At 43.5% G+C, this 21,495-nt stretch overlaps 1 protein-coding gene across 1 annotated transcript in view; it reads right to left on the reverse strand.

Moving 5' to 3' along the window:
- The window catches only part of Aoah (acyloxyacyl hydrolase), a 182,822-nt gene that overhangs the window by 4,879 nt on the left and 156,448 nt on the right, over positions 1-21,495 (reverse strand). Inside the window, exons 16-20 of the mRNA XM_050142759.1 lie at positions 19,859-20,031; positions 15,160-15,218; positions 14,947-15,006; positions 12,827-12,923; positions 5,357-5,433 (exon numbers count right to left, since the gene is read on the reverse strand). Coding sequence (XP_049998716.1) covers positions 5,357-5,433; positions 12,827-12,923; positions 14,947-15,006; positions 15,160-15,218; positions 19,859-20,031 — 466 coding nt within the window. The remainder of the gene's footprint in view (positions 1-5,356; positions 5,434-12,826; positions 12,924-14,946; positions 15,007-15,159; positions 15,219-19,858; positions 20,032-21,495) is intronic.

The raw sequence follows: 21,495 nt of genomic DNA on the forward strand, positions 1-21,495 counted from the left end.
ATATATCATAATAGATGCATATTAAACATCTGCACTTCACAGCACAGTGAAGCCAGAAGTGGTTTCTGATCTCAAGTCAGCTTCCTGTAGTAGCACACAACATTTGACTTAATTGCTTGATGATCTGGAGTTGAGCCAAGTGCTCAGCGATTACTGCTGGGAATTGAGAGGGTTGGAGAAAATCTATATTGACCCCAGGAGATACTGGGAATCTCAAATGAAATCTCTCTGATAAAGAACTCACTTTGCCTTCTTCTATGCTTCCTCAGCTTGAAGTTAGAAACAGAAAATACCATTTGCTTAAAGGTGTTCAAGGGAAACCTTTCCCTTTCTCTTCCCTCCCAGAACAAACTTTTCAAAGTGTGCTTCCCCACCCCCGCCATTTGGGTTTAGACAATGAACATTAGCTCTCACAGAGCAACGTGCATATGATTCTGTCATTTTCTCTTACAGCCAGCAACTGCTCATGCATTTGCTATGAAGAAGAAGGCTTTAGGACAGCAGTCCCAAGAGTGTATCTTTCAAAGTGAGTCTCCATCACTGAGTGAGTTCTCTGAAAGAGCGCCTTCTCGGGGCTTGCCCACAAACAACCCACCAGATGAACTGTGGCGAGAACCGGAGGCACACAGGGTTACAGCTGCCCGTGCTGCCCCAGAAAGTCCCAACAGATGCTGTAGCTGAGAACCACTGCTCCCGAGGCTTGCTACGTACATATACTGAATGTGTAGATTCTTGATTCCAGTAATGTTGGCTTTGATTGGATTTCATTATCAGCTCAGTAAGTGACCCAGTTTTCACCCATGAGAACTTAAGTAAAGTAGTAAGAGTGGAAGATGCCACAAAAACCATGCTTTGGGGGCAACTATGGGATCAGACTGAGTTATGAGCATAAGGACACCATTTCTCTGACTTTTTGCCTCCATGCTATTGGAAGGTCTTGGCTATACACAGGCCAGTCGTCTGCCTGGTAGGCACCACTGCACATATACGGCTGCCTGTGTGTCTGGCTCCTTCCCCGAAGTAGAGCATGCCAGAAGGGCTTGGCCTGCTCCTGTCAGGTGTGACCAATATTCCAGTCATTCAGAAGTCTGAATGCTGCTAAAACCATGGTACCTGCACACCCCCTGAAAAATTCTTTGTTCTACCTTAAAATTCTCTTTGAAGAGTCCACAAAGCAAGGGGACTTCACACTCTGGTGGCTTCTGTAAGCTTCTGGTGGAATGTCTCTTTCAGCTTTTCCTCGTAAGCCCCCATCACACACTGGGGCCAGGAGGGCAGAGGTGACTTTCTGGCCAGTGCTACGTAGAGCTTGCAAATTTCTCCTCCCTCCGATGACAAGCTTCAAACTAAGCCATGCTTCCTGGGCCACCTGTATGGCTATTGACATCTGTACTTCCTCAGGAGGTACACCCGTGTTTAGTCCCCCTCCTAAAGTTGAATAAGAAACACCAGGAGGATCAAATACCTGCAGTGAGACCCCCACGAGAGATTCTTTGGATGCCTCTCACTTTTCCTTTCCATGGTCTGTTTTTGTTGCTGCTTTTTGTTCTCTCTCTCTCTCTCTCTCTCTCTCTCTCTCTCTCTCCTACAAATTCAAGAACCTTTTAGTGAAATAACCATAGAAGAAAACACTAAGCAGAAAAAAAACCTTTTCTGTAATATTTTCAAAAGAGCAAATACAGTGGGACTACATAGATTTCACTGAAAACTCAAAATGGCTTAATGCCTTTGAAGTTGAATCACTGCTAAATTTAATGCAGGCTTTACCAGCCCAAAGCTGAAAATCTGCCCTGCTTGTGTTTTCTCTGTAGTAAGAGTGCTGAGACCTTTGTAGAGAAGACAGTGGCCAAGTGTCCTCAGCTGGAGGAGGGCACTGCTCTCTCGCTCAGCCCTCCTCACCAAAACACAGCCTCTTGGACCTGGCCATGTGTGGACATCACTGATTTTAACACTGAAAACATGGCAGCTGTGTAAACACCTATGTTTAAGAAGGAATTTAGGTTCAGCTCCAGGCTCTCTGTAGTGGACGAATGATGTTTTTATTAGTCAGAGCAAACGACAAATTAAATACACGGTGGTTGCTGGTTTGCCAGCTGCTTAGGAAGTGGGTTCACTGGCCCAGACTGTTCTCCTCCCTACACCTCTCTGCACAGTTGCCATCTGGGCCCTCCATAAACCTTCCCAAGGCTTTTGTGTCTCATGAACTTACAAAGTTAAGGCAAATGGAGACCTGGAGGAGCTGCTTAGCTCTTTAAAGACGCCCATTGGCTCTGTGTTGTGTGTCTCTAGCAGCAGACAGGTTCAGGGTTGAAGAGGAATGAAGGGCGTGATTCATAGAAACTCCCTTGTTATAACGTTTTGTTCTCAGTTGGTCAGAGACAATTCATTTCTCTTCAGACAGAAACAGTTGTGTTCCCGTGTCCTGCTCTTGTGTTCACAGGCCTCCCACTTCTTTAACATGGTGGCTCTGTAGAGCCAATGGTCCCCATGAGTTTGAAGAGGAGGCTTCGGGTAATTCCCAGGATGGGGCTAGGAGGACATTGTTTTGCAGGGAATGTGGTTTGGATGGGGCTTCCAAGGCTACAGGCACCAAAGACATTGACACAGGGTTGAGGCGGACCTGAGGGAAACTAGGTGTGGTGAACGCCATGGCTCTTTCAGTGCTGTTCCTTTCCTGCTGTCTGATTTGGGACCCAGTGATGCTCTAAGTCACTCTTCAGATGCCGTAACTTCAGGGCTCTCAAGCTAATGGCTGAGCTATGTTGTGTCTATAGGCTATAAATTGGTGCCCTGGTTCTCTGTAACATATCTTCGCTGCTTGACTTAATTTCTTTTTACTTTTTCCAGTTACCTTCACCTAAGAATTGTCCATCTCGATACAGCAGCTGTAGCTATGAACAAGGACAAGAGGAATAAATATAGATATGGTGAGGGCATCAAATCTAGGACCTCAACCATTCCGGATGGGTTCTGTATTGCTGAGCTATAGCCCAGCCCTGTTATGGTTACCTTTTAGGAATATAAGTCTGATTTCTGGCTAGGAAACATCCATTGGCCTCATTCTTCATGGAAAAAGGGGAACCCCATGCAAGCTTGCTAGCATCTGCTTCGGAGCCTCTCTTCTTTCCTCTCCATCCCACGCACTTCTCTGTTCGAGCTGCACTAAAGTATGTGCATTCTCAGCTTTCTCTAGCTTCAGACTTCTGCTCATGCAGTTTCCAATGCTCGACACACTTCCTGTAGCCTTTCCCCGCCTCTTCATTCCCTTTGTCAGTCATGGTCTTAGCTCTGATGTCACATCCTCCAGATACCCTTTTCTAACATCATCTTCTGCCACCTTCCCAGCTCATCATTCTTGCTTGCACACTTAGTGTTACCACATTAAATGCATTTATTTCTCCAGCTCTCTCCTACTGTATGCTATAATCTTAAACAACGAAAACTGATTTTTCTGTTCATTTTTGAGTTTTGACAGTTGGGCAGGCACTCAACACACACTGCTGGATGGCAAGTTGTCAACCTGGACTTTTCAGCTCAATATGTTTGACAGGTAGGAGGGTTTGATAGGGTTGAGCATGGTGGCCCACTGTTGCCCACTTTAGACATGGGTACGGATACTCGCTCACTCACCACTCACTCACGCATTGTGGAACACACCGTACAGGGATCACGTTAAGACTATGGGACACATTACACATTAGGACTCTGATTTCAATAACCAACTGTATGTAAAGCATACGCACTCCTGCATAGGCTCCCAATTTGGTAGAACGTGAACTTTCAAATTATTTTAAGAGTCAGATAGGGACGGGTTGATATTTGATAATGCAAATATGTCTGTCCTGAGGGACAAGACAAAGCTCTGTGAGCTTTGGGCATCTTCTTTGTGTTTGGTTTCTGGTGACACCATAGCTGGGCATCTTCTTATATCTCTGTCGTCTATGGAATCAGACTTCTGTTGTGCCAAGAGGAGCTCAAGAACTCCTCCCTCAGTGGGAGGAAGTGTCCCAACTGTCTTTAGTTCTAAGGGGGCAGCTGAGGCAGGAAGGGTCATTTGATCCCAGAAACGCACAGAACCTGAGGAAGAGTGTTTTAGAAGGGTACCTCTTCTAAAAAAAAGGGGGTGGAGTTTCACATTATTCTATATATATAAAAAAAAGGAACCATTTTTGTGGAGCCAGATCCCAATTACTAGTTTCTAGCCAATAGCTCTCTGAACAATTCATTTATCTGACACAGAAATTCAATATTCTGAGTGTATTACTAGGATCTTTAAAAATTGGTTGTTTTGAACAGTGAGGTGGATATTTAATCTGCTCCTTCAAGTTTACCATGTATGGACGTCTTCATTGCCTTTCACCCATTAGGCACGCCTTTCTTTTTTCTTTCCTTTTGAGGTAATTTTTTCACCATGCCCATGGACAAACGCTGAGCCCGGGCCTGGCGAAGATGAATTCCATTCAAGTTCTCAAGGGCACCTGACCCTTCCCGCACTCAGCCAGGGGTGGGGGCCTTGCCGTCGCCATACCACACTGACCAAAGCTGGGTCAGGCGCCTGTGGTGACAGAGGACTGCCTGAGGCAGATGGCCATCCCACCCCGTGGAAAGCCTGCTTTCAGGATGTCCAAGTGTCACAAGAGCTCCCTGATGCTTTCTTCTCTTTTTAAAATAGAAATGTCACAAGCGTGTCAAGTATATGGGGCAGATAAAAGTAGAGCTTCGCTGTCCGGATAACAGGAGGGGAGTGGGACAAGCGTGATGTAAAGAAACCAGAGCACAGCCCCTTCCTAGCACTGCTTGAATTCGGAGAGAAGGAACGGCTCTTTCTGCAAGCCACTGCTAAAACATTGTTCTCTCATGGTGTTCGTTCTAGAGAGACTCATACACTGTTTCTCACACAACTCACATTCAGGAATCCTTGCCATTATTACTATTTTAAGTATAATACATTTTTTGAGAATTTCATACATGTGTATGATGTATTTTAATCATATTTTGTAGTCATTTTTTTCCCCTAGGTGTTGACTTTTCTTTTTATGTAAGGCACAGCTGATGGCTCTTTTCTCATTGGCTACTAGGGAGCCCTGAGCGGGTTTTGTAGGTCTCCTGGAGTAGTTCCTCAGGACTGCTCCCCACATATTTTATGAACTGTAGAAACCACATCAGAGACCCTGGTAAATTTTGTACCTTATTTTACTTTCTCACTGATTTTCACATTATTTTACTAAATTTTCTATGTTACATATGTGTTCACACAATCTAAAATTACTTCTAAGAATAAACTAGCATAAACACCAACATATAAATACATGCATATATTTTAGAAAACCAAGCAGATAGCCTCAGCAACACTCACCTCATTGGGGTGGAATCCATCCACGGGCTCAATAAGCTGCCACGGCTGGCCACCTCTTCTCCGCCACTCCTCTATGACTGAAAAACACACAGTTGGAGGGTTACAGACGAGTTTCATGCTGCTAAGGATAAGGAGCTCGTGTGATGTCATCCAGTGTCCCCTGCTCTTTTCGTTAATTCTTGTGTATGGATGTTGTGCCTGCATGCATGTTGGTGTGCTACCTGCATACTTGGTACCCATGGAGACGAGAAGAGGGCATCAGATCCCTGGGTGGGAAACCGTGGTGAGTTGCCTCGTGGGTGCTGGGAATTGAACCCTGGTCTTCTGGAAGAACAGCCAGTACTCTTAACTACTGAGTCATCTTTCCAGCCCTCTAGCCCTTATTTTTACCTCATCATGGCTCCCTCTGAGCTGTTGCCTCGGGCTGGGAGTTTTCAGAACAGCAATAATCTCCCCATGGTGTGATTTTTTTTTTAAGCTAAAAAGAGCATGTGTGAAAATACGGGGTGAATGTGGCTTGAGTGTTAGGGCGGGCAGGGGAAGTCAAGTGAGTGTTAAAATGCGCAGCAACCATTTAAGTCCATCTGATCTTTCTCTCGTGTGGCAGGACAGGCCTCTTTGCAGATGTGAAGATGACATTTTGCTAATATCTCCTCTCACGTGCTGCCATTTGCAGACACTGCCTACGTACGCCAAGCAGTCACCAAGAACAATCATACGGCGTGTCAGAAATATAATTGCATAAAATTATCTCAACACAGCATTTAGAGAGAGCATGGCTACAGAGAAAATATTATGAGCCCCAAAGAGATGAAAAGTAATAAAACTGTCCTTCAACAGGGATAAAAGACTACGCATGTCAGTTCCTCCACGGCGGCAGTACAATTAATTCTACGTTGTAATATCACAGAGCCAATAAGAATTCCTCACAGAAATCGCAGTCCCTGGAGAGCCTTCAGAGGGAACCATCTGAGACTTCTGCTTCCAGCAGAACACCTCACTTTCCCAGCATGCATCAAAATCTGCAGTGCAGTTATGATTCCAGTTGTGCTCTCTGCCCGTTTCTCCAAGTTTCCTCAACCTCAAGGCCAGAGGACTGTGCTCTTTCCTTCTCCTTACCCTGGGGAAGGATGGAGGCACTGTCTGGTGAAGTCACTGGCATGAGGCTGAATCAATCCTCTGTTGCTTTTGCAATGACTACTGAGTTGCCATCCTTTTCCAACCGTTGTCTCCAAGGTGGAAAATAATGTTTCCCTTATCAGAGTTCAGTGGGAAAACCATGCTGATGCCCCACTTAACTTATTCCTGAGCAAGGTGATAGGTGGCTCGTTTTCTTTTTTGTCTATTTTTGAGTCAGGGTGTTAGATAGCTTGGATTGGTTTCCAACTTGCTAGATGTACAAGAATGGCCTTGAACTCCTGATCCTCCTGCCCTTACATCCGGAGCACTAGCATTACCAGCACGTACCAGCATGCCCAGCTCCTTTCACTTTAAGGGTGCACTCCTGGGTTTAATTGGTGGTTCTTAGAAGAAGCTGCTGTTGGTAAGTAGAATTTTCACCTCTTGGAAGACTCTCAATGAGTCTTCCACTGTGCCATTGTGTAGTGTGTTCCCCATATGGAACCTCAAATTACTTTCTTTCTTCCCCCTGAGGACGGGTATGGATTTGTCCTTTGATGGAAAGCTAAGAGTTGCCCTGATGAGGAAGCCACACTCACTATTATGAAGAAGCTCAGTTGTTTCTTCTAAACCAGATTGCACCCCTCAACAGTTTGTTTCCTGCCTTTGGCTGCAGTGTTTATTAAAAAGGAGTGGCCATAGGAAGCTGCCCTGCCTCTGTTTCCAGTTGCCTGCCTGTTTGGACATTTTGGGGCACACAACCTTGGAATCAGGTTTTTAGTTTTTGGTTCAATTCCAATTATTCTAAATTTCTTTGCATGTCATACTGAGGATCCACTAGGCTCCAGGTCCCCTTCCTGACCACAGGGCCAGCTCTACCTGTTCAGGGATGCCCCCTGCCTGCTCATGTGATGTGCAAACTATTCAAGCTTGCTTCAGGCTATTCACTTTCTTCTTGTCCAGTAGGGGATGAGCCAGTGTTCTGCCCCTTCCTGGGAAATGTTTTTCAATTTGCTAGTTTTATGTGATTGTCTATCAAACCCACCTCCACTCTGAATATCCAACAGTTTATGTGCTATGAAGAGCCAGGAATTTTAAGAGTTTCTCTAAATGCAGAGTTGAGGTCACACCTATGGACCCTTGAATGCTGGCTCTTATTTATATGGTATCCATCTCCTCTCTCCTTGCACTCGATCAGAAATTGACAAGGATGGGGTGGGGCAGGGATTCCACCTAGTATGGACCTCAGTCTCTAGTCCTTGAGAACTCAGAAGTGATTTTGCTTCCATTCTCTTGTGTACCTTTCACTTCACTCGTGGCCCCGCAACTTCCTAGACAGAGCCTGCTGGGAAACTGCAAGCGGATGAGGAAAGTCGCCAGTCAGAGCCCTTTGGTATTAAGGAGATACATGGCGAGTCGTGAACTTCACCCAAATCTCCATGACTTCTCTGGTGTGCTGGAGTAGGAAGCCTCACGCAGAACTTCTGGACTTTGCAGAGAAGGTGGGGTGACAAGCTCAGCCAAGATGCGCATCTCCACCCACTACAATGTACGGTCGGATTATACTAATGGAAATATTTGGCACAGAACGAAGCGATGTAACTAAAACTAATGAGACTAATTTTAGTGCAGTTTGTAAGCCAGCTCAGAAAATACCGTCAACAGCTGACATACGAGTCCTTCACAGGTCCCCTTTAACAAGTGTTATTAATGAGTAATTTATGTACAATAAATCACACGTGTTTCAAGCGAAAGACAACAACAACAAACCGTGTGCCTTCAGTGGTCAGAGGAAAACCTACAATAGAATCGCAGTGATTGGGAGGCGAGAAAACTTCACAGTGGAAGGCAAATGTGAGTTAACAAAAATGGTAAAAAGTGTTTAAAAAATGGTTTAAGTCAAGATAGAGTTCCTTGAGAAAGCCATTTGCTAGGATAGAGTTCCCTGAGGGAGCCATTGCTAGGATTCTTGTGTTAAGGGGGTCAGAGTTGCTTATGTAGGAGTTTCCTTCAGCTTGGCTCACTGTTGACTCCAAGGTTTAAAATTGTTCTAAAATATTTCCATTTTAATTTGAGTTTCTGTGGTCCCCAAAGGAATGGAGAGATGTAGATGTATCTCTTCATAGAACAGACAGATAAAATTCAGTCATCAGAACTGATACCTATTTTCAAAATGGTCCCTCTAAGTCACTTTGGAGGCTAAGTAATTCTACACTTGTGGGGTTATGAACAGGAAACACAGCAGTGAAGAATAAAGGAAAGGGAGGAGGATATTTATTCGCTAAGTTTTGCCACAAAGCATGGATGTAATGTGGGGAGGAAGGGGCTGTTTTCTTCTTGTGTGGTAGGCAATGAAGGGACAAGAGCCCAGGGCTCCTGTATATTGGACAAGGGCTTCCGCACTGCATTGCTACTCCAGGCAAGGGCTTCTTCCCATTATCACCATACTCAGACAATTCTAAATGGTATCACTAATAATAATGTATTCCTCCCTGTTGGGAAGCTTATCCATGCTTTCAAACTTGGTCTCAACTTTGCATCATAGTAGACTAGCGTGGCAGAGTTCAGCCTTCAGAATAACTGATTTGCCATATGAAATAATAGTTAATATTAAAAGAACACACCACAGACTCATCAAATATGCAATCAGTCAATCCACAGGGAAAACAATTTTTTTTCATACAATTATTTTTTCTTCCAAAGTACTGGTTGCCACGTAGAAGTGGCCACCAGGGATGTAAAATTTAAGGGTGAGTAACTCACAGGCAAGACTACAGGTTTTATGTGTACCTTGCCTATTACTAGATGGAATGATTCTTTGTGACAGTTTCAGGATAAGATTCTGTTTTTAGGAGAAAGGCAACTGCAGATATGGCATGCATTTCTTCCTCAAGAAGTGGCCTAGTCAAGGGCAACATGGCAGATTAGTCTTTCCCGCTTGTTCTTGTGTGTGTTTATGGATGGGCATCCACACATTCGTGTGTGTGTGTGTGTGTGTGTGTGTGTGTGTGTGTAAGCAAGAGGTAGATGTTAAGCTTTTTCCTCAGTTGCTTGATATATTAGTTTTTGAGACAAGATTTCTCACTGAACCGGGAGCTCATCAACTTGTCCGGGATATCTGGCAAGAGAGTTTCAGGGATCTGCTCAGTGGTAGGATTACAGACATGTGCCACGGTACCCCATTTCTATGTGGAGTCTGGGGATCCAAACTCAGGTCCTCATGCTTGTGTGGCAGGCACTTTACCAACACAGTCGTCTCCCCAGGACCTCCTCTTTGTGTTTTGGAAGAGCTAAATTAAGCTTCTTGAACGATCATGGAACATCTGTTGGGATGTGGTGCACAATATATTTTCTCTATCTGTAAGTCAGAAAAATTCTACTCACGGCCATCTTTTCGGAGAGCCACAGAAGCAGTGGAGGAAGATTTATAGGGCGTGTGGTAGCTCTTGCTTTGATGAATAGTAAAGCTAGCAGCTATTTAAAACAGAAGTCTGCATTCTGGTCAGCACCATGAGGTCACTGGCTGCTTTTGCAGACATACAGAGGAGAGAGCACAAGTTTACTACAGCGGGGCTGTCTTTGAAGCCAGGCTGTCTTTGAAGCCAGGGGCAGCAGGAGGTATGTTTAAGCTGTCAATGTGAAAATGACCTTATCAGTCAAGACGCATTTTCCCTCTTCCACCACTGGGAAGGTGGGGGAGAAAGGAAAAGGATGTCACAGTGCTCAAGTTGACATGTCTTGGAGGCAAATTTCTACTTCTGCTTAGTTCATAAGCGGTTGGAGAATGAGTCAGCAAATGACAGAAGGAGCCATCACCTTTCAGTGCTGGACCCAGGCTGTCAGAGCGGAGAGCAAATAGGCCTTGTGCCTACCTCCAAGTGTCAGGGATGCTCAGCTCCGATTTTCTCTGTCACAGGGATGTGAGATTGTGTGATGAAAAAGGAGGACATTTGCGGTGCGGTACTCAGCTCTAATGCAGTGTGGAGACTAGGGCAATTTTCATAGGGCTCCAGCCTGCAGATTTAATAAACACCTCGACTGGGTTTTTATTTCTGATGAAAGGAGACCTGGGTAATAATGAGCTGCATTTACACCGCAGCTTCCTCGGGGGACTTGTGGAAATATTTCCTCAGGTATGAATGATGATGGGAGGTGCTTGGGCTCTGGAAGAGAATACTTACGTGGAAGAATGTGGGGGGTGCTTTACCCACAATGACGACAAGCCGGCGGATGATGCCAGCTAACGGTTATCCTGTCTTTGCTATTCCACAGTCCTATGATCTATGTCTGAACTGAGATAAGAACGTGCTTATAAATTCTGGGCTCTTCTTATAATAGCAAGTTGTAAGCACTAGGGACAGATTATCAAGTTAATAGGCTGCCATGATATTTAAGACGAGAGGTTATCCCCGGAGATGGGTCTGGAGTAGATGATTGTCCTATGTGTACTATGATAAATGCTAGGATGTCAAGTTTGAAATTTCTTAACTTGGCCACGAGTTGAGATATTATAATAGTCCCCAAAAGGGAGATACAAATTCTGGCCCTTTCAGAGGAAGACATGGAAGTCCATAGCCATTTAAATGCCTTATGAGGCATTGATGCAGGAAAGTCCCAGAACACCACTCCACTCTCCTTTTCCTGTGCCCATGTGTCTTCCCTGCTTGGGTGCTCAGTAACTTCAGATGACCAAGAAGAAGCTGGCAAAACTAAATCTTCACACTTGTTTTTAAGAACTTGGAGAGAAATTATGAAACAGGGAATTTTTCTCATTGTTGACAGGAATTTCCAAGCAAGGGATTTGATATTAAGATGTGGATATGGTTGATCAGACATTTTCTTCACTGTGTAGCCATTGGCACAGTGCATATGCTCCTGAAAAAAATCCCCACACAAGCACCTGTAAATAACCCTAATAAAACACACCGTGCCCTACATAGACCCAGAGATATGAGAGTCAAGAGGGGCTAGCTGGGAAGTGGAAGAGTGTCAATGGGTGTAGGAGGAGGACAAGAGATGGTACCAGGAGGTGAGTATGATTGAAATATATTATGTGCATGTTAAAATGTCAGAATGAAGCTGTTATTATGCATAATTAATATATGCTAATAAAAACATTTAAAAGGGAACCCCCGCTTGGAGGTTTTGGAGTTGGAGAGGCTAGAGATGCCCAGCAAAATGCCTGCATCACCAGAGATAATGAATGGCAGTTGTAGAACTCATTCTGGACAATAAAAAATGTCCCACATGAATGCTAGACATTATTAGATTTTCAATAACTTTACTCACATTCAAGGTTGGTAACGATCAAAGATCACTTGGTGGTGCATTTGTTTACATCAAGAATTCATTAATAAGTCTTTAACCCTGCATTTTAATGAGAGGTTATTTATCAAAGTGTCTCTCCCCGTGAGAGAGCTGAGTGTCATGGAGGCAGGAAATCTAGGAACGCCTGATCAATCTCGTTGAAAGGATGTTCAGAGCTGCAGTCCTCCAGCCTGCAATGCAAACCATGTCAGCTAATGTAATATTCAATAATTCATGACGGCCATCTGCTGCCTTCCAGATGCCTGGGCTGGGGGGCTAGGGTTGAGGGACAGCAATGAGGAATCTTCCCTCTGCTGCACATACTGAAGCCTTACATTAGCATCATCTCAGCTGGCAGTCAATCAACAGGGCCTTTTATCATGCAGAAAAATTGCTTAACAATGAAAATGAATCTTGGGAGGGAAGTAATTGTTTTAAAAAGAGAATCAGGATGCAAAGGATGAATGAGTGAGTCTAGTAAGCAAGCCTGAGTTCGTGTGGTTATTTGTCGGTGGCTCCCATGTTAAGTAAGAATGCTGTCAAAAAATATTCTTTCCAGAGAGTTGGGACATGGTTTACTTCTAGAAGGACTTTTTTTTTTTTCCCCTCTCACTAAGAGCTTCTGCTTAGTTTCAGGTCCAGGCTTATTCTAGGTAGTGAGCACGCTACCGCGGGGGGCGTGGCCTCACTCTTCGCTTCTGTCACATCTATTTCCAGCACACAGGTAAACAAGGCATTGCTAATCTGGCAAGAATTGCTAGCTGAGTCCTTTAGAGTAGGGACTTCCAGCTCCAACTCTCCCCAGCCAGCCACTCACTGGTCCTGTTGATTCAGAGGCTCTAGAACGATGGAGAATTGAAGAGGTAGCATTGATTCTCAACCTGCCAGACAGCACCTCATGCTTTCTCTTTTCTCAGTGCTCAGAGTCATCATGTCAGATACACAGGGGTCGCCCTGCCTAGTCTGCTCCATGCACTGTGTAACACAGCCCCACCCTGCAGCTGCTGGGCTTGCCTCCCGTCAAAATGAAAACAAGCGACTTACTTTCGTGGAAGGCAAAGTCCATGTAGAAAAGATTGAAGTTTGTGAATGTCTCGGTGGCTGCCATTTTTTTCAGTGTATTGGAGAGTTGTTCTGCTCTCTGAATACAAGGGAAACAAAGAATTCCGTGAAAGCTCAGCTTTGACTTTCGTGGGACAATTCAGGCAGAGAAAGAAATTGATCTTCCACACACCACTCCACTTTCCTATCTCCAAGCCATCAGCAGAAAACAGCTCTGCACGTTAAAATATATTCATGTGCAAATGGCCTAGGAACATATGAAAAATGTTACTATTCATTAGGAATCAAACCAGTGTAAATTGAAGTAGTAAGATTCTACTTTTTCTACATGAATTTGACAAAGATGAGATGAACAACCTTGATAATATTGAATGTCAGGGTGAATAAATGAAAACATAGGTTAGTTCCATGGCTCTAGACAAGAGCTTGGCTATACCAATCATATCCTTAACATGAAGAATATATCTTAGAGGAGCTTGACATAGGAAACAGAGACACCACAAAACACATGTCTTGTTATTCATCATGGTGAAAACCTGGAAACAACCATGTGTCCAACTGCACACATGGGTGGATAAATCCTGCCACATTCATATGTTGGACATTGCAAAATAGTTGTGCTATTATAATGTGGAGAAACAATGTAAGAACATTAGAATTTGTATGAGTATTCTCAATCTAGTAGGCAAAACCACAAGATACCTGTGGAAGTGATAATAGACACTCATATACTGATACGTGAATGATTGTCTTCTCTGTATGTGCACATGTGCATGCACGTATGTAGGTATGTGTGCAGATGTGTATACATGTGTATAGATGCCAAAAGATGGCCTCAGACATTACTGCTTGGGATCCATCACCTTGGTTTTGGAGATAGGGACTCTCATTGGCCTGGACTTGCTTATTTGATTAGGTTGTCTGGATAGCCAGTGAATTCCAGGGACGCTCCTGACCACTTCCCCAGCATTCTGCTCTTGCTTTTCACTTGGGTGCTGGGGACTGAACTCTGGCTCATGTGATTACATGGCAAGCACTTTACTGACTGATTGAGCTATCTCCCTAGCCTGAATTTGTGTGTATGTGTGTGTGTGTGTGTGTGCATACAGGTGTTCTTGCACATGTGTGTGCATGTGTCTGTGTCATGCACAGTCATTGAGGTCAGAGAAGAATGGTGAGTCACTCTGTCACTCTCTGTTTTATTACCATGACACGGGTTCTCTTATTGAGCCTGGAGCTGGGCTGGCTGTCTTATCTCTGTCCCCCACAACGCTGTAGTTACAGCCATGTGTGCAGCCGTGACCAGCTTTTTATGTATGTGCTGGCAATTTGAACTCAAGCTCTCAAACGTGTGCAGCAAATGCTCTTAGCTATCAAGTCATCTTCCTGGCCCCAAAAGTTGTATCTCAGTCCTCAACCTTGTTATCTTCCTGCCTCTGCCTCTGTAGCATGATCTCCCAGTGTATACAAGCACAGCTGACTACAGCCCAATTTTTGAGGCTGTTCTTAGTAGATTTTTATACGTTTTATGTTTTCAATTTTTTTTATCAGACTATATATATTTTTTTAAATTTGAAAGTTCTTTACAATAAAGTTATATTAACAAAATTTGTAGCTGGTAGACCATGCCTGCTTTCTCAGTACCTGGAAAACTGAGACAAGAAAGAAACTTTCCTGTTTTCAGAGCAAGCCTGGCTCACATATTCAGGCTTGTCTCAAAAATAAAAAAATAAGTTTCATTAATTCTTATAAAGATAATTTACAATCTATGAGCGAAGTATAAAATACTTTGCTCGGGAAATGAATTCTTACAGACATGTGTGGTGGTCCTCTCTGAGCACCCGGTCACACATAAAGCTTCTTCCTCAGCTCCTCGGTTCACTGCCTCTGATTATTTTACCAGCTGTGTGTGCATATGTGTTCATGCATGAGACACGTATGCCCTCCTGGGGAGGGATGGAGGCAGACAGGACACACAAGTTCTTTTGCCCTCTCTGGCTCCATGACCATGCCAGGCTGGTGACCATTATGCTGTAGATTCCCATCGTGGGGGTAAGTCTACTGCAAACAGAGTACAGGGACAGAGGACTCAGCGGCTCTACCTGTGAAGTGAGAGTCCGGAGGGTCTTGTTGGAAGACATCCATCCACCGCAGGGGCTGACCTGAGTGAAGATTAAAAAGCACTTTGATTAAAGAGGCATAGACACAGTAAGGGGTGTGTATACATACGCTTGTGTGCATTTGAGTGTGTGTGTGTGTGTGTGTGTGTGTGTGTGTGTGTGTGATGAGGTCATGGAGCAGGCCTCTGGGCTTACCTGGAGGCAGCTCAGGAAGGAGAAGAAGTCTGCATAGGTCACATCTTTATTGAGCTGGCCTGGAAAACACAGAGGTCTGATAAGTCATATGCAATCAGATGGCAATGCTCAGGGACATTTGTAGATGACCCTGCCTCCCTTTCAGATGGTGGCATTTATCCTGATTTGATTTGTCAGCCAGCATAGCTTTGAGGAATGCCTGTATTTTATTTCTGTCTAACCCCAAGTTAGGAAGGAGCCCTAAGCAGTTTATGCCCAGCGTTCCTTAGTCTTGGAGAGGAAAGGATTGGAGCGCTGGCCTCATCTCATCTCCAGGGACAGCAGAGTCTCCTATAGCTATAAATGGACCAAAGTGACTTGAGCAAAGCTCATCACCAGGCAACACCTGTTCCTTGGTGATGTCATCAAACTCCAAGCTTCTGTGAGGCTCAGAGAGCCCCATCCCAGGTGGGAATTGACTGAATCCTCCTTTCTGGTCATATGAAACACTTAAGTCTGAGCCAGTTGTTCCATGTTGAGGACTGGCATTCGGAATGCCTGAAATTCTGAACTAAAGCCCTTCAGATATGACTGGGATGACTCCCTTACACTCGGGTGGGATGGGGGGATGTCAGTGGATATTCATCTCTCTTGATGATACTGGATTAAGAGCTTTTCCATAGTTGTCATACTGAGTCCTAGGTAGGAAATGTACCTCACAGGTTTTTGTTGTTGTTGTTGTTTTGTTTGTTTGTTTTACTCAGGTAAAAGAGGTATATAAAAACAAAGGGGAAAGTGTTGCATGAATTATTATAGTTTGCATATGACTCTGTCCCAGTCCATGTCTGAAGCACTCATTTCCCAGCCTGTGACACTGTCTTAAGAAGTTCTGAAAACTTAAAGAGGTGACCCTGGCTGGAGGAAGCAGTTCATTGGGAATGTCTTTAAAGGTTATACTGGTTTCCAGTTCCTCCATTCTGTCTGCTTCCTGTTAGCCATCAGGTACCCCCCCCAACACACACACACACACACACACACACACACACACACACACACACACCTCCACTGCTATTACACCTGCAGGGGTACATTGGGTCAAGCAAGGGGGACTGGGACTGAATCTTTGGCATGATGAGCCCAGATAGACAAGTCTTCCTCTACACCATAGGTCTCGGGTATTATGTCATTGCGGTGAAAAGTCTATCACTCTGGAGTCTACCCAGAAACTGTGGAAGCACTGGCTATAGCCACTGTGATATCTTCTCTCTCCCAGTGCTGCCCATCCCTCTTTATAGTTTATCCACCTCAGAAGCAGTCAGTTTTTGTGCTGTGACTGACATACAAAATCCAGCTCCCCCACCAATCTCCAGGATGAACAGCTGATGCTGGATCCAATTAAACACTTCTCACACTTTCCAAAAATTAAAGAGGATAATAGATGATCTTAGAGCGTCTCCAAGTCAAGAGAAAAACATCAGGTGATGGAACAGGGCCTTGCTTTTTGCTTGTACATTAGATAAGAAACACTGAAAAGTAGATTTGACTTGCTTGTCTTGGAGGGAACATATGTTGATCTTCCAGTGTGGTATAAGGGAAAATCACAACTAGAAGGCCACAAGTGATGACTGTCAGTAAAGTCATAGTGATCTGCTAGTCAAGTCTTGCTCCATTTTGTTTTGCCCTCCCCTTCTGCTATCCTGCCAAGATAACAGCATCTCTCTGGGTGTGGGCCCTGGGTATATCCTGGTTCACCAAGTCTAGGCTCCCTTCCTTTGTTTTCTATTGCTTACTGTTCCAACACTGGCTCCCTCTGAACCTGGTGCACAGAGGGATAGGTCTGCCCAACAGGATAAAGTCTCTGTAATAAGTAGAAGATAGTTGGAAAATGTTCTTAAGTATTTTTCTTTGATCTTGAATTTGCCAATTTGAAGGAAGGATGCCACAGGGAAGGATGCCTCAGGGGTGCTCAAGTAGAAAGGTGCTTGGGGTGTACTTATGACAGACTAATGGCGTAAAGGAAAGGGAGAGGGGGTGTGGGTTCTTCCCTTTGTTGGCACTGAGTCTTTATCATTTGCTTTTTAGATGTTATCTTGATTTGTATTTTATAAACCTAGTCTCTTCCCCACCACAGCTGCCCCTGAATTGAAGAGCCGTAGTGTGAACAGGTTGTGTGTGTCTGTAATTCCTGATCAGAAAGACATCCTAGTTAATCAACAGGGGTCTGAGAATGTAGCTCAGTAGCATAGCTAGAGCATGTGAGACCCTGGCTCTGATGCTAGTACCAAAAAGAAGAAAAAATTCAGCAGTAGACAGCGGTACTATCTATGGTGAATAGTAATCACCAGGATCTGAAAATTTTCTTATACGTGTGTGTGTGTGTGTGTGTGTGTGTGTGTGTGTGTGTGTGTTCATGATCCACTGGGGTGTTCCTATGGATGCCACTGGATCTCTTTAAAGATTAAAGGGCAAGTTTCTATTCCAGATGGCTAAAAAAGACACACATAGTTTGTATCTCAGAAATTTACAAGTTCTTTAGGAGGGTCCCTAATGTTTATTTATATTCACATATCTATATTTATCTTTATCATGTCTATATCTATATCTCTTTCTATACATCTTCTCTCTCTCTCTCCTCTCTCTCTCTCTCTCTCTCTCTCTCTCTCTCTCTCTCTCTCTCTCTCTCTCTCTGTGTTTGTGTGTGTGTGTGTGTGTGTGTGTGTGTGTGAGAGAGAGAGAGAGAGAGAGAGAGAGAGGTGAGACACTGGCTCTTACCTCTACCTCAGTTTGAAATGGCGATACTGCTTCCAGGAATCTCAGAATGAGACTGAGAGCTGTCTAATCCTGTTTTATAATTCCCTCAAGAGCTCGGATTAAAGGCATGCAATGTCCGGTTTTCATGGCAACTAATGTGGCTACTGGGATTAAAGGTGTGTGTTACCATTTCTTGGTCTGTAAGGCTGACCAGTAGGGCTGTTTTACACTCTGATCTTCAGGCAAGCTTTATTTCATAAAATACAAATGAAATGCCCTGCAACATTTTACCTTATTTCTTGGAGAAAGGGTCTCTCCCTGAGTCTGGAGTTTGTTCACTGATTCCTCAAGAATATCTGTCAGTGAGCTACAGGACTGTCCTGTCTCTACTCCTTTCCCCAGTGCTAGGGCTAGAAATATTTCTCTAATCATCTTCTCCCCTTCCTTCTCTCTCAAGTTGCATGGTATCACTGTTACCTACTGCGGTTAAATTAAATGTGCATAGTCAGTTTGATGGAATTTATGTAGCTAGTCTAACCAGAGTTTATGAAATACAATGAATTTAAAATCAGAAAACTTCAAATCATGTTACTACATGGTATGAGGGAAGAACAGTCCCCTTCCCTAAGCTTCTCTTATCACGAGAAATTCAGTGATCTAATGGAATTAATTTTAAAAAAAACTACAGTCTTCATGCCCATGGCTCAAAGAGACTTCCCCAGCCCAAGTGGTTGTCTTTAAACACACACTGTGGTTCAGAAAGAAGTGAAGTTCTGTGTGTTATCACATCTTTATCTATAAGGATAAGAAGTTGTATGAAGGCAGGACAGTGCTTTGCTTGGATAATACTTGTGATACACTTTCATGGAGCAAATGACTTCATCTTAATTGGCGGAGTGTAGATATTTGCTTTTTCCCTCAAGTGAGAAGACTAAAGAGCTGGGTGTTAATTCTTTTCCCATGTAAATGGGGGTGGTTTCTCATTTAAATGGAAGTGGAATTTCTTGAGTGAGGTAGGAAAGTTGGCTTAACCAGGAGGACAAAGAGGTTGGGGAGGTGAGAAAGAAAAGTACATGGAGTTACATACTCAAGGGAAAGCTCTGGCTCATGCTCAAAGAGGAGCCAGCCATGGATAGAAGATTTTACTAACTTATATACACCCTGGCCTCGTCCATTCCACACAGGCTTACATCTCTTTCATGTTGGTCCCCATATTACACTCAGAACAATTTAAACAGAGATAGGAGACAGCAAGTCTGGTGGCTTGGGCAGATGGGAGACATGCCAGCAAAGATATTGGCGGAAATACTTTTTATGTACACCAGTGTTGTTCCTTTTGAATAGCTGTCACCCAGGTTTGTCTTGCCCACCTGGCAGAATTGTGTTTTTCCTGAGAAGAGCATAGGGACTTAATGTCAGACTAGGACTTAATGGTGGTTATGACTCTGTGTTGAGCCCTTGAGCATGGGGATGGGTCTACTGGGTGGCTGTAAGTCAGAACTGTCTAATTTTGTTACAGGAATGGAGCCCAGCTATAGCTAAGCTCAGTGGAGAAACAGAAGCAGGCATTTTCTCAGCATCCCTAAGCATCAGCTATGATACAGAATTTTCTTTCTCAGTTTCGAGCAAGCCTGGTCTACTTACCTTTCAGTTGTGCTGGGGGCAGTGATGTTTTACTTTGTGTAACTTAACATTTCCCAAGCAAGCTTATTAGTGAATCCTTTATGCATGAATTTTACTTCTTTGAGTTTCTCTTGCATTAATATCATATACATATCACACATGTCACACATACATTTCATGTGCATCACACATACACATCATACATATCATAAATACACATCACACACATCATACATACATATCAAACATTGCACTTACACACATCATATATATGCATTGCACACACATCACACATACATCCACACATGCATATGCATGGTGAAAAGAATCTGCAAGCATAATATACCTAGAGGGTGGTATTGGTCGTGCAAACTATCCCAGAGAAAAGTTCCATCTGGCAAACCATATAAAATAACGTGGCTGCCATTGGGCAGGTGGGAATCTAGATACTTCAGTGTCTGCATGACATTGGAGTACATTTGTTCAGGAGTGGTCATTCCTGGTATTGGGTCAGCTCTCCTGAGGTGGAAGAAACAGCAAGTATTTGATTAGCAGGAAGGTCACATACAAAACACTCTGTATCTGCTGGTTATCAGTACTATTTTGCAAACCACTTTTGACTTCCTATGTTTCTGGCACACAGTCAGACTGCATTTACTGACTCCTTTGAAGTTGAGTAAACCATATAGCTGGTGGTGTAAGAGCCTCTGGAATGTTCTCTGACTGTATTGCTGGTATAAATAGTGTTACAGATAGCTATGTCACTTGCTTGAGTCGAGAGAGAGATAGAGAGAGAAAGAGAGAGGCAGACAGACCCATGTTCCTGAAGGGAGCAAGAAGGGAAATTTTGTGGTTTTATACTACTAAGACTTTAGGTTTTTCTTTGTTTGCTTTTCTGTTTTGGACCATAAGCTCATCTACCCTGACTCTTGGAGAGGGTCTGCTATTGCTTAAGATTGATTTGGAGCTTTGGAGCTTCGGGACTTAACAATTGGTTTTTAAAAAATTGCACACAGACCACAATAGGGCGGCAGATATTTCCAAGGGATGATGTTATTTTATGTGTAGACATTCTCTTACCCTTTATTCTCAGTTTCTGTACTAAATTTGGGCTTTCATCATTGTTCTGACAGACAAGTATCCTCTGCATTATTATTAAAACACTGTTTACCAACAATTTTATTTCATACCACTGTCTTTCTATGTCTGGTAGTTGTTGTGGTCTGTAGAGCATATAAAATCATCAAAGAAATCTCAAATAAATAACTTCATGTTTTTCTTAGTATGGTTTTATTGTGTAAGGAGAAACGATAATTATAGCAACTCTTAAAAGGAAAACATTCATTGGTGATGGCTTACAGTCCATTATCATTATGGTGGGAAGCATAATGGCACACAAGCAAACATGGTGCTGGAGAGGTAGCTGAGAATTCTGCATCTTGATCTACAGGCAGCAGGAAGAGACCGCCATACTGGGTGTGGCTTGAGCACCTGAGACCTCAGGAGTCCCTAGGGAGATACTTCCTCCAACAAAGCCACACCTGCTCCAATAAGGTCACATCTCCTAATCACGCTACTCCCTGTGGGTCAAGCATTCAAACACATTAGTTTACAAGGGGCCATTCCTATTCAAACCACCACAGTGCTGTACCTTAAGGCTTTAGAAAAAAAAAAACCAAGCCCAAAACAAATGTATTAGATAGACAGCAATAATTACATCGAGATAGAAATAAGTGAAATGCAAACAAAACTACAAAGAGCCATTGAAACAGAGATTTGGTTCTTTGACAAAACAAACAAGATGAGCAAACACTCAGCCAAACGAACTGAATCAAAGACAGAGAAGATCTAAATTAATAAAACAAAGATGAAAGGGAAGCTATTACAATGAATACCAATAAAATTCAGAGAACCATGAGGATGCAAACCTGAAGAATATATTCTACTAAATTGAAAAATCTAAAAGAAGTGGATGGATATCTG

This window comes from Alexandromys fortis, unplaced genomic scaffold (assembly GCF_014885135.2).
Source record: "Alexandromys fortis isolate MF-2015 unplaced genomic scaffold, M_Fortis_MF-2015_v1.1 scaffold_5, whole genome shotgun sequence".
Taxonomy (NCBI): Eukaryota; Metazoa; Chordata; class Mammalia; order Rodentia; family Cricetidae; genus Alexandromys; species Alexandromys fortis.